The sequence below is a fragment of the Tigriopus californicus genome, chromosome 7, assembly GCF_007210705.1.
Source record: "Tigriopus californicus strain San Diego chromosome 7, Tcal_SD_v2.1, whole genome shotgun sequence".
NCBI classification, from domain to species: Eukaryota; Metazoa; Arthropoda; class Copepoda; order Harpacticoida; family Harpacticidae; genus Tigriopus; species Tigriopus californicus.
Window position 1 is genome coordinate 5,017,426 of NC_081446.1, and position 12,769 is coordinate 5,030,194.

At 44.6% G+C, this 12,769-nt stretch overlaps 1 protein-coding gene across 1 annotated transcript in view; it reads left to right on the plus strand.

Moving 5' to 3' along the window:
* LOC131883217 (B-cell receptor CD22-like) overlaps nucleotides 1-9,175 on the plus strand; it is an 82,851-nt gene extending 73,676 nt beyond the window's left edge. The window contains exons 14-19 of the mRNA XM_059230624.1: nucleotides 1,268-1,690; nucleotides 4,716-4,870; nucleotides 5,283-5,457; nucleotides 5,534-5,626; nucleotides 7,516-7,688; nucleotides 8,640-9,175. Of these exons, the coding sequence (XP_059086607.1) occupies nucleotides 1,268-1,690; nucleotides 4,716-4,870; nucleotides 5,283-5,457; nucleotides 5,534-5,626; nucleotides 7,516-7,688; nucleotides 8,640-8,963 (1,343 nt within the window). The 3' untranslated portion in view covers nucleotides 8,964-9,175. The remainder of the gene's footprint in view (nucleotides 1-1,267; nucleotides 1,691-4,715; nucleotides 4,871-5,282; nucleotides 5,458-5,533; nucleotides 5,627-7,515; nucleotides 7,689-8,639) is intronic.
* Nucleotides 9,176-12,769: the final 3,594 nt, after the last annotated feature.

Below are 12,769 nucleotides of genomic sequence, written 5' to 3' on the forward strand. Positions count from 1 at the left end.
AGGACCTAATTCGTTTTCTTAGATGGAACTAGGGGGAAGAGGAGAATGGAAGAAGGATGCCACAACGCTGTGAGTCTGTTGATAGCTAACTGGGAAATTGTGAGATATTGCCAACCTCTTCTTGACAACTTCAAAGGGCTGGCTTATAATAACACGAGAGCTGAAAGTCACTCTTGGGACTCTGGCTGTCTTTCAGGTCGTCTTGTTGACCTTTTTTGGTCCCATCAAGACGAGCACAGCTGATAGTGACATCAAGAGCTACTCACTCACTCCAAGGGACGTTGTTGTTGTTGTTGTTGTTCTTTTTGTTGTCGTTGTTGTTGTTGTTGTTGATTGGCCCACTTTCTCAGGCACCTCCCATCAGGCTGTTTGAACAATGCGATCCATGGGGAACCGCATTATCCGTTTGACGACCACCCTTGCCCCTAAATGCTGACAAAGTATTAATAAAACACCATCGAAAGGAGGGGAAGGACTTAAGAGTGGCTAGAAGACCCGAATTCGGGTTGGACAGAGGACGTTAATCTTAATCAAAGCGATGGCCTTTATTCGATCTTGCCCTCTGAACCACGTTTGGTGTATCGTGTCCTAAATGGACGGATGGAACAGCTCCACGGGGTGAACGATGTTTGAACAACTCCTGTGGAAAGAGTTAACTTTTTAATGGTCCACACTGCCACTCAAAAGCGTTTTAAGTTCTTCCAAGCTGACAGACAAATATTCGCTCCAAGATTCAACGAAGGATCAATTCCAAGACAGGGAGAGGCCTTGCCTTTGGGAATAAGTTTGGTGATCTTGGGACATGGTTTTGAATGTGCCCTTGAACTTGCCTCTCGCTTAAGAAAGAGAGAGGGAAATCTTTTCATTAATATTCAAGAGAGTGGACCCAGTTATGATCATGATGGCGATAAAGGGTTTTTTCTTCTTCTTCTTCTTCTTTTTCTTTTCCTTTCTCTTTCTTTTTTCGTCTTGAGGACAGGAGCCTTGCTTTGATCAAACATAATAATCAGGGCTTTTTAAATGACATGGGCTCATTTGGCCTCCCGTGATAATCAGTCTTCGTTTGTCGGCAACTGTGGCCATTCATATCTCGTCGAAGCCAAAGAGAATAAACAGACCCACTAGAACCACTACCACTACTCCTACTACTACTACTACTACTACTACTACTACTACTACTACCTTTCTTACCTATCAAACATATTCACACGAAATGGAGTAGCTCATGAATTTGAAAACCCCATTTTCCACTCATCCTCCTTTCTAGGTCGACCAGCGCCATTGACAAAATGCCAGATCTTCTCCAATGCCAATTTTCCCCTCCAAAACTCCTCTGAAAGTTCTTCTTCCACTGCCACTGCCACCAGTGGAGAACAGACCATCTCGTCCTCGTCCTCTTCTCAAGTCAAAGACTCAGCCTCGTCTTCACGGATCCGAGTCGATTGTAGCGAAGGCTTCGACGGTGGTCTGCCCCAGACTTTCCTGCTTGAAGTCTACGAGGCCGACGAGCTGAAGACCAAGGTCACCAATCAACAGCCAAACTTCGAAATCAACAATTTCAATCCGAGTGCCCATACCAAGATGTTTGTCTTTGCCCAGAATGCCAAGGGATCTAGCGAAGCGTACATTCTCGAGGAGGACACCATCATCAATATGAGTAGTAGCAAACACACCAAGCACATGCCCGAGGGTAAGTAACCTCTTGACTACTTACATATACAGTACATACGTATATGCACGTACAAAAGCACCGACAAGACAACAATTGTGGTTCCATTCAAAGTAGTCTCATCCTCACTTCCTCTTCAGAGTACACTTTGACGTAGCTTGTACTGTACATAGGTACATGAAGGGGCCTCATTCATGGTTCGCTAGATGGGGGAAGAGCAAGGCCATTTTAATTGCTTGCGCCAACATGTTAATTTTGAAGCCATGAATGAATGAATTATTTCGTTGCGATTCGGGAGTTCTGGAGGAAGAAAAGATATGGGAAAGTTAAGAAGGCCAAGCTAAAGTAGAACAACTATTATGAAAGGTGCCAACAAAAATAGCTGATAAATCTGACGTCAGACCATGACAAGGCGGTGAAAATGCCCTTCCTCTTACCATTTTCACACACCAGGATTTGATGTAATGACTTTCTATATTTCGTATCTTTCCTCTAAATGCCAAATTGTGGTCCTGAATCGTCGATCGCTCTTGGGATATTTGAACTTTCGTTTTGTGAATTCAGATGACGTTGGGGATTTTGCAAGTTGTTAGTCATGTAATGCTTTGGACGGAAACTGGGTGGGCTTGAAAAGTGTACATTCATTCAAGGGAATGTTCATGTTATTCATTGGATTCTCGCTCCTGTCTGATCCTCTTGTCGCTTCGTCTACCCTCTTACTATTCAGCACTTCTCCATACATTTCTGCCTCATTCACTCTTCCGATATTCCCAGGTTCCAAGTGCGATAACAGGATCCAGTTGGAAGGAAGGGGCCAAGTACTTTCTTGGGGGCCATTTAATTGGATTCAATGTGCCAAACACTCACCCTATAAGAGTTCTTTTGATCCCCTCCCCCTGCCATTTCATTCTTCAAGTTTGCCAACAAAATGTAGTTCATTGCAATTTAGTTTTTGGATTGATAACACCGCAATCGCGGTGGTTAGCGGAGTTGTGCAGATTTTGTTCACACTAATTGAGTTTTAGTACGGTTATTCATTTCATTAATAATCGCAAGTTCTTGAAGCTTTCTGCTTTACTGATTGCTAAATTTCCATGAAATTAGGGGACAATTTCTAATAATTGCGTTTAAAAACGATACCGATGCAAATTGAAATCCCCTCCAAAGGTATTGATATTCCAAAAAGACATAATGTTGATCTCACGCAATGCCAGCATTCAATTCGGAATTCGGTCTTATTCCACCCGAGCCTGGGAATGAACCGAGCTTACAAGTGTAAGCGTTGGCAAGAAGCTCCAAACGAATTTGGAAAAGAACGAAAGCAAATGATTTTGAAGGCCAATGCCACAGTTCCAGATTTCTTGGGGAACAAATGGGTGTTTGAGGTGGTTGCTGGTTGAATGGCTGGCTGGCTGGGTGGTTGTGCAGTACGTAGGTGGTACGATGGTTGGATTTTACCACTTGACAAAACGATCCTCACTTTCAAATGGCTTCTCGTTCTCTTTTGTCTGTCAGAGTGCTCCTGGAATCATTTTCATCCTTTCCCTTCTTCGTCTTTTCTATCCTTCTTTCATCTTCCATTGTTCACTTCTATTTCATGCGAGCAAATTGTGCCAACTTTTTCCTCTCTCTCTCTCTTTCTCATCTTACCGCACATATCGTAGTACATACCGTACTACTCGTGCACTTTCCTTGGTTTTTTTTCTTTTTCTCACGCACACACCCCTACATAAAAGGGATCACTTGGCTCACATGAATATATAGATCTAAGGGCAGAGGGGCAAAAATTTGGTCGAAAAAATCTCGGACTTCCTTTGGGAGGCCCATTTAGGGTCTAAACCGTCAGTGCAATTGACAGGCTCTGGGCTGTAAGGAAACGGAATATTTCTTTCTATCTCCCTTCTTCAGTTTCTTCTTGGGAGTATATGTACGTGCGATATGCTTTCAAAGTCAAAATGCACTCGCTTTATATATTTTTTTAACTATTGATCTCAAATTGGTTGCTAAAGGATTGGCAAAATTGAAACATAACTTATCTTGAATAGCTCTTGGTGAATTCAATTTTCTTCGCGACTGACCATGATTAAGCTATTTTCATTTTATCCAAGCATGTTGACGTCATTCGGGCCTACTAAAGCTGGTTTGCATTCAAGATAATTTAAATCAAACAGCTTTTGGACGCCGATGTTGAAAATGGCACGAATATCTAAAGACTAGGTGAACAGATATGAAGGATATGTGTCGTCTACGAGCTTTTTGATTTCCCTGGCAGACACTTTACTCCCCCTTGGTGAGGTCGAAAGCAACATCACTTCCGACTTGGTACGGGTGGCGTCAACATGCTTGGGGTGAATGGAAATGCTTAAATCATGGACAGCGGTAGTCGAAATTCAATATAAGTAAAGTTCCTCATTAAAAAACAAGCCACACTTTCATTTTTGCAACCTTATGTATCAAACCGATGATTAAAAATATATGAAGCGAATGCATTTTGATTTTGAAAGCACCTCGTACATGCGTCTACTAGAGGCCAAAACGTTGGATAGTATGCATAAAATGGAATTGTCCTACGTATTGGAAACCCCCCCAAAAAGAAGAAAAAACTGCACTAGATCGAGGAAATGTCCCAGATCCGCTATCATCCTTTTCTTCCTTTTTGTAGCATTTGAAATGTGATCACTATGCACTGTCATTGTGCGTCTTGGTTGGTTAGTTGGCTGGTGGCTTGGTTGGTGGGTTAGAAAAAGTGCATTGGAACGTCACTAGATTTTTATGAGTTCATCTGGAGAAAGAAAAAGACGGTGATTTCATACCTTAGGCGTGCGTTTCATCGAGCCTTCTGCATTCATACGCAAGAGAAATGGCAAAAAATGTACTAGGTTTGGGTCCGTATTGGCACAGTGCAGAGAATGAAGTATTTACTCGGCCAAAAGGCCATTGCGCTTGACACGTAAGTGTCACTGCAGATGAATAAACAATCTTAGCCTCGGATTTATCCGGATCCGTACTGTCATTCGCCCTTCTTTATGTCCTCCTTTTTCACCAGGTGTGACCGACTCGAAAGCTGTCACGGGCAGCAAATCAACCTTGGACCTCTCTGGTGCATCTTCGTCTTTGGTGGTCATTGTTACGGGCGTGGCATGCGGAGTGGTCTTCACGGTCTTGGTGGTCTGTCTCCTTGTCACATGCAGGCAGAGAAGGGTAAGTGAGCAATGGGTGAGACTTGATAAAATTTGGAACCGGGTGCCTAATATCAATAAATAACTCCCCACCCAAGAAGGGAGATTGCGGATGTGCTGCAAAGGCCAACAAAGGTCCACTAACTTAATTGAAATCCATGACCGCATGAAGACATGACTCTTTCGTCAACTGTCACTAGACTGACCTCGATTGTGTGCTTGAAACAAAGTCGTTACATCTATTCCCGCGCTGACCTTCTCATCATAATTGGCCTTGAAGCACTCTGTCGTTTTCAACGAGTCCCTCTTGAAATTGCGAATGACAAGTAATCTGTCTGAGCAGTCTTGGGCGATGGGTAAAAAAACGGTTGCTCGATCATGGCACAACGGGAACAACCTAATTGTGAGCGGTTTTTTCTCTCTCAAAATTGCAGCCCCCAGATGGTTCACCTCCACCCAATGCGTCGTCCATGGTGGGCAAATCCAGTGCTTCATCTTGTTCATCGTCATCCTCCTCGTCCATGCTGAGAGAGTCCTCTCGAGCGAAAGGTTCGAGCAAGAAACGCAAGAACATGTCAGAATCCGAAGTGGGACTCATTGCTGGAGGGGGTGAGTTTGGACTCTACTTCTCTAATACACGAACTCATTCAAACTAACTCTTTTCGTGGTGTCCACTCATCTTTAGGGTACCCAACGAACTCTTCGGATGAGCTTTATATGCGATCTCATGGAGAAATGCCACCTCATCATCACCCTGACGGCATTGTTCCTGCCAATTGTAAGTTGGAATGAAAGATTCGGAAAAAGTAGATTCGATGGAATTGATCATACTGAATTCATGGTATAAAGTACATTAGTTGAATCCATTACAGCCTTAACGTCTGGTTCCTATCATTTCTTAAATTCTACGTAGAGTCCGAATTTTCGTTTAAGTTGATGATTGGGGACAAAGCAGTCAGCTCTGTGAACTCACTACACAAATGGTCGGATCTTAATTTTCTCATCACATTTGGCGTCCGATAAGTTGCATAGCCCACCGCATTTGGCACGTCTACCCTTGGAGTTACCTCAATGTCATGATGTACACACACTTTGCACAGGCCATAATTTGGAATAGCCTCATTTGTACTTCGGAGGAGAGAGAGAGAGAGCGCTAAATTCGGCAGGAGTTAATTACCAACTTCTCTCTTCTAATGAGAGCCTGCGGGACGCCCAGTCGCCAATTAACATTAACAATAAGCAAGTACCGAGAGGTTCCAATTTAGATTTCGAAATGGGAAAAGTGCCATCTGTCCTTCTTAGAAGGATTTGTGGGCTCTTTTTTCGATTTTCGGATGGCTTGCTTGGCTGCAGCCACACTTGATAGATAATAGAAAGACGCCGTACACTAAGTACACTCTCTTATAGCCTTGAGGGAGTGAACGGCCTTGGCAGATAAATCATGGTCCGAGTTTATTTATGTCATGCATGCCAGGGGAAGAACTTCGGCCAATCGTAGAGGATCAGACCCTCTTCTTTCGGTCCAATTGAGTCAAGGGGCAACAATGAACCGGATCCTTTTGAACCCTTTGCCCGGAACATGTTCGCGATTGAGTGGAACTTGATCTTCGGTGTGGCCTTGACTTGAAGGCAGAGTAAAGTTGGAGTGCTTGCCTGAGAGATGCACCTTCTGTCAGGTTTGATATGTCTGAAGGCCGACACTCCGGAAGAAATAAGTCTTGTGGACGCATTGTTATATATATACCAATCGAAGTAGCATTGGTGGTCGAACCATATTGCGCCAAAGGCTGTCCTTTAAGCTGGCTTTAAGAAGAGATATGGTTCTTCCAGAAGCAGGAAAAAGTGGTGATGCTTCTCCCAAAACATGTCTCTGACAAGCCTGCTAGGCTTGTGAATGTGTGTCCTCAATGCTCCAAACTCGTAATTTCCGTTTCATTAAAACCAAGATATTTGTTATATGGCCTTCGTCGTAATTTACGGTCTTTGAGATTAGATCTCGCCTTCTCGTTTGGCCGCTGGAAGGAAGAAGGCCACCAGGGACAGTGTACGTATATAAGCTTCGAATGAAATCTCGCGGAGACGTTCACCCACCCACACGTAGGGTGAATACCCGTTCAGCTTTTGCAAACAGCTCCACAAAGTGCCGAAGCAACCTTTTCACTTGCACTAACCTCATGAGACCAGTATTAAGGTCTGGGAAAACCCGACGGTCAGAGAACCCCCGGTCAATTTTTCAATTTTCATTCCTCACTTAGGGCGTGTCATTACAACTCTCTTTCGGCCCTGCATTTCAACTCTTAAGCAAGTTAGGCCGAAAAAGGTCAACGGCCTTGACTGAGTGATCACGAATATCAAAGGGGTCTGTGATTCAAAGCGAATTATTCGACATAAACATATCTGATTTATGAAGCCTTAAAAAGGAAAGTACTCCTTAACATAGGGCAAGAGCAGACGGCCGAAAGAGGTATCATGAATGAATGAAAAACATCTCGTGTTAAGGGCCCTTGCCCATAAAACCTGGCGACTTCAAGGCACTCTTGCTTATTCAAGCGTCATCTGTACCGGTTGTATCTTGATGAAACGGTTCTATTCATAACAATGATATAAAACTGAAAGTGCCTAAATGTTTGGATCGTTTCATCATACCAAGTTTCGTCTTTCTTTCAGTTCCCGCTTTCGGTTCTCCGGAGTGTCCTTCGTCTTGCCAACAAAACCTGTCTGAAGTCCCTAAAGTGAACAATCCAATGCTCACTGATCTCAATTCAGTATCTTTACTAAGATCAGCAGCACATTGCAATTCATCCAATAATAAAACTGGATCCATGCGACATCCCAATAAGGTGAGATACAGCGGCATGAACTGTGATGACAGTGTTAAGCTTTGACACAGGTGTGTTTTTTAATCAAGCGAGAGAAATTTAGACTTCTGATCCATCACCGTACCCTTTGCTTTCAAGTTTGGTATTAAGTAATGGTCAAAAGTCTTGGCCTTGGCCACTTTCAAAGCCACGTGTGTTACTTTTTGCATTCTGCTGCCCATATTTCTTTTATGGGAGGACCCTTTTTCCTCATCCCTCTTTTTTCGTTTCTTCCTTGATAGCATCGAAATTGGGTTAAATCGTGTTCCCAGATTCTCTCATTTTTTTATCTTTTTTTTTTTTAAGACTAATAACTCACTTGAATGGCTACTTCAAATATATACCCTTAATGTATCATGACCTGGCCAAGGTTATCAAAAGTAAATTCCTTTATATTGTCATACGCATAGACGTGTAGAAATATTCTGACCAATTTATATGTTTGCTACGTAGCAATTTAAGAACTTTGAATGGCCGAATTATTGTGGATCGATTAATCTGTTGGTAAACGCATTCTTTTTCGAATTGTGCGACACTTGATATTTCCCTTTTTTACCCGTCTCTCTGTCTCTTTTCTTCTTGACTCTTGAACGTTGTTGCCCTACGTTTTCTGAGATCATTGGGTCCATGGACCATCCAGATGGGCCTTTTGGGTATTTGAAATAGTTCTGAAAGGACATCTGGGTGCTATTTGAAGCCATTGTTGAGTGCTAGTGAGCTAGAAGAGAAGAGGCCTGGCTTCTTTTATTGCTACTTTTAGACTTTTGCGGGCAAGGCCGACAGTCACCGATGGCGGCTGAAGGGTCTCCCTCACAATCAAAAGTTCAAAGTCTTTTTTGAGTGAAGCGATCTCAAAAATATCCCAAGTTTTTCTCTTCTCAAACACAATGAAAGGGCTATGTTTGAAAGTGCTCTGTTTCCCTTTCTTTCAAGGTTCCTCAACCCCCTCACTTGAACACACTCACCATGACCCATCCCGGGGGAGGTCCAGGTGGACTTGCCGGACAAGGTTCCAATTCAATGCCGGGAGTCGAATGGTACCCTCCTCCTCCGGCCAACTGGCAAAACCACGGACCTCAGAATGCTCATGGACACATGGGAGGAACCTTGGGGCGTCATCCTAATAATGTTCGTTACACAGCTGAGGATGGAAACGCCCCAGGGCATCCCCCACCTTATCCTTTGTATCATACCTGTGAACGGCAGAAGAAGAAAGTGACGATCATGGAGGACAATAACACAGAAAGTTCCGTTTAGATAAAGGATCTTTTAGTCAAAGGATCCATATGACATTGACTGATCTAACTTTTAGTAGGAATATTACCAAACTGTTTTCTCCTCTCTCCTTTTTCTATTTATACTGTGTATATTTAAATCTGGCTGTGATCCCCTCCATTTCTAATCCATCTATAAAGAAAGTGTCCCTATATATTAATGTTTATCGAGAATAATAAAACCCATCTATTGAGGACCCGGTGGAATTCGGTCAAACTAAAATAGGTTTTTGATGAAGATCGCATTTTCTTGTTCATGAGACAGATGAAAAATGGGCAAACATTTTATATGGAAGAACCCAATTCAGGACAATAAAAAAATGAATTGAAGAATGCTTCATCAAGGCTTATAATCAATCAATTACGTATGTGGGCAAATGGGAGGTGCACGATTTTTTGAAACAGAACTTTGGCCTGTCTGATGTTGCAATTCCGTTCCTAGGATAGCAATCTGCACACGAATCTCCCTACGATTGCTAATAACTGGACGGATTTCTGATGGGAATGGTTCACGCTTGTTCTCTTTCATACTGTTTTATACCGGATCTCTCATTGTTATTATTATTATTCTACTACTCCCGCTCGCGTCATGTCAGGGTTCCTAGACACTCCTCCATGCCCCGCCCATTCATGGCCATCTCGGGGATAGGCCTTAATGCCCATACCGTGTGGGGGTTCGCCGGTATCGGTGGGGTCTGGACCTTGTCATTGGAGCCTCCTCTGATTCGTCCTGATGTTCTTTCACCGATTTTGGAAGACCTGTTTTCAGGGGTCGGGTCCGTATTCGTTCCTGGTTCCGGGACACGATCATCTTGTTGGACTCGCCGGAGGAATTTCCGGTTTCTCCATTTCAATCGTCCCGACTCCGTCCTGAGCATATAGCTCCAACGCTGCAAGACACGCTCCACGATTTCTCTGAGGAAGTCCCAGATCTTTGTTCCTGGGTTTCGGATAAGGTCGATATCTCCAACCTGAAGAGAAGGAAACTCCTTTGCTCTCGCATCATGGTGTTCCTTGGCCTTTCTCCGCAACGAGGCGGGCCTCTGATCGGCCTCCTGAATCCGGGCACGAAGATCTTGCTGGAAACACATTGGGCTACTTGGAAGCTGTGTTCTCGTTGGTCTCCCGAAGAGTCTTTGTGCCGGAGATAGGCCATCCTTCCTTGAGGTGTTCCGATACTCCAGTAAGGCATGAAGGATATGCTTGGCATCCAAATTCTTCTTAGGGCAAATGATGGCCTTCATCAACTTTACCACGGCTTTGGCATAACCATTTGCTTCATGATGGTACAGAGATGATGGGTCATGGAAAATGTTCCACTTTATTACAAAAATGTGCAAACTCGGCTGACTGAAATTGAGGGCCTCCATCAGTGGTTAGCCACCTAGCCAAGCCAAATTGGGTGGCCCACCTCAACAAGTGCTTTCCCACGTCCTCTGTGGACGCTCAACCAGTGAATGGATACATTTCCGCCCAGCCTGAGTACTTGTCAATCACGACGAGGTACCCTTTGCCTGCGTGATGAAACAAATCCGCTGCTATGGCCTCACCTGGCCAATCCGGGCGAGGGTCCTGGATCAACGGTTCCTGTTGATCACTGGCTTTGCTCTCCTTGAACACCGGGCATTGCTGGACCATGGCCTTGATCTCATGATGCATTCCTGGCCAGTACACGTACTCGCGGGCCCGGGAGAGGGACTGCTCCACCCCTGGGTGGGCTACATGCAGATCCTCCAGAATTGCTCTTTGCAATCCCTTGGGAATCAATTCCCGACTACCCTGAAGTATGACGCTATCCAACGTCAATAGTGCAGTACAAATGTGCCAGAACGGGTGCAAATCCAAAAAACGCACAAATTCTTTGTGCGTTGGGAACCCTTGTTCCACTTGAACTAGCAACTTGATATAGGTCTGGTCCTGTCGTCCAGCTGCTCGCTCCTTAACGAGGGATGCGTCTTTTCCTCGATTTTGGGACGGGTGAAGGAAGTTGATTATCTTGCCCTTGGCCTCCATGATGGTTTTGACGTAATTCTCCACGTCCTCTTCCCCCTCAACATCCTCCACCGTAGGGCTTGCCACTGGGAATCGGGAGAACACATTCACCGTCGTGCGCTTTACTCCCTGCCACCACACTGCTATAGGAAATGAGTAATGCAACTTTTCTCGTAGATGCAAAAAATTCGGGGCGTTTCAATTTCCACCAAGGACTTGGTGTTGATGATCGGGATCAACAGCTTATGATCCACAAACAACTGAAACTTGGTCCCACGAAGAAACAGGTGGGCCTTCTTCACGGCCCAGACAACAGCCAACAATTCGATTTCTGTGGCTGAGTATCTTGATTCTGCGGGCGTGACTGCCAGGCTACCACATTGGAGCAACTTACACAATCGCCCATCAGGCCATTCCTGCCACAAGGCGAACCGAAGCCCACGGGATTGCGCCGCATCGGTCTCCAGGCGGAGCCGTGCCCCAATTCTAAAGTGGGTAAGAACCCTCGGGGACGTCAAAAACTTCTCTTGATGCCCCTCCAACAAGAAATCGACCTTGGGGGACAAAATAGAACGAAGTGGCATGGCTGTGCCATATCTATTTAGCGACGCCAAAACTGGGATAATGGTTAGAAGAGGTTTATTGGAAAATGTACAGCTGATCGAAGGAAATGAATGGTCTAATTGTAGACTCGGACCTTACTCATGGGATTTCATACCAAGAGCAGCAACGACACAAATCATTGAAATATACAACACCTCCCCCAAATCTGCTCTAATTGTAGACCCTGACCTTACTCATGGGAATTGGACGAGTTCATACCAAGAGCAGCAACGACACAAATCATTGAAACATACACCTCCCCCAAATCGATGTTGCCAAACATTCGATTGAACAATGATCACTTGAACAAGAAGCGAAACGAATATAAGGTTTTTATGAGGATTAAGACGCACCTCTCCAATACGGGAAACTGCCTTGAATCATTCCCAAACCGATCATGGTTGACCATGATAGTATCATTAAATCAACGTCTGGGCTGACATATGCTTTCACACAGGTAGATTTGTTCAACCAATTCAACCGCAGATCAACAACCCCATCACAATTAATTCCAGTACCGTTGACGGCTTGAATGAACATCTTCTCTGACGCGTCGATATCCACACCATTGAACTGAAGCTGTTTAGTTGGGACAATACAATCTGTTGCCCCAGTGTCCGGTATAGCAATGGCTTCAAACGTCACTCCAGACGCATCACAAACTCTGATTTTGGTACGTGGAGTGGCTGCTGAACAAGTTTTTTGCACTTGAGTGCTGAACACACTTGCTCGTTTCAACTCGACTCGCATACTTCCACCCTGGTCCTCTGGGTCACTGTCCTCAACAGATTCGCACACCCATTGGAAATGACCACGTTTCCCACAATGACGACAAACTTGATTCTTGGCAGGGCAGTTCGGACCAACATGCTCATGAAAACCGCACCTACCGCATGATCCAGAATCCAACGCACTTTGGGATTTAGTCCAACTTCCGGACTTATCCGGTTTCCGACTTGAACAACGAACACCATTGACATAAAATTTGCCTTGCAAGGCGGCAAGGTTGGCTCCTCCGGCCTCCCACGACTCACACTTGGCCTTTATCTGGGCCAACGTCGGATTATCCATACAAAGGAGTTCTCTCTGAAGATCATGGTCAGCAACTGCAACAATCAACCGAGAAGTAAGGATTTCATCATACGAAATCTTCTCGAGTTCAGCCAAGCCACCAACCAGCTTTAGCCTCACGTA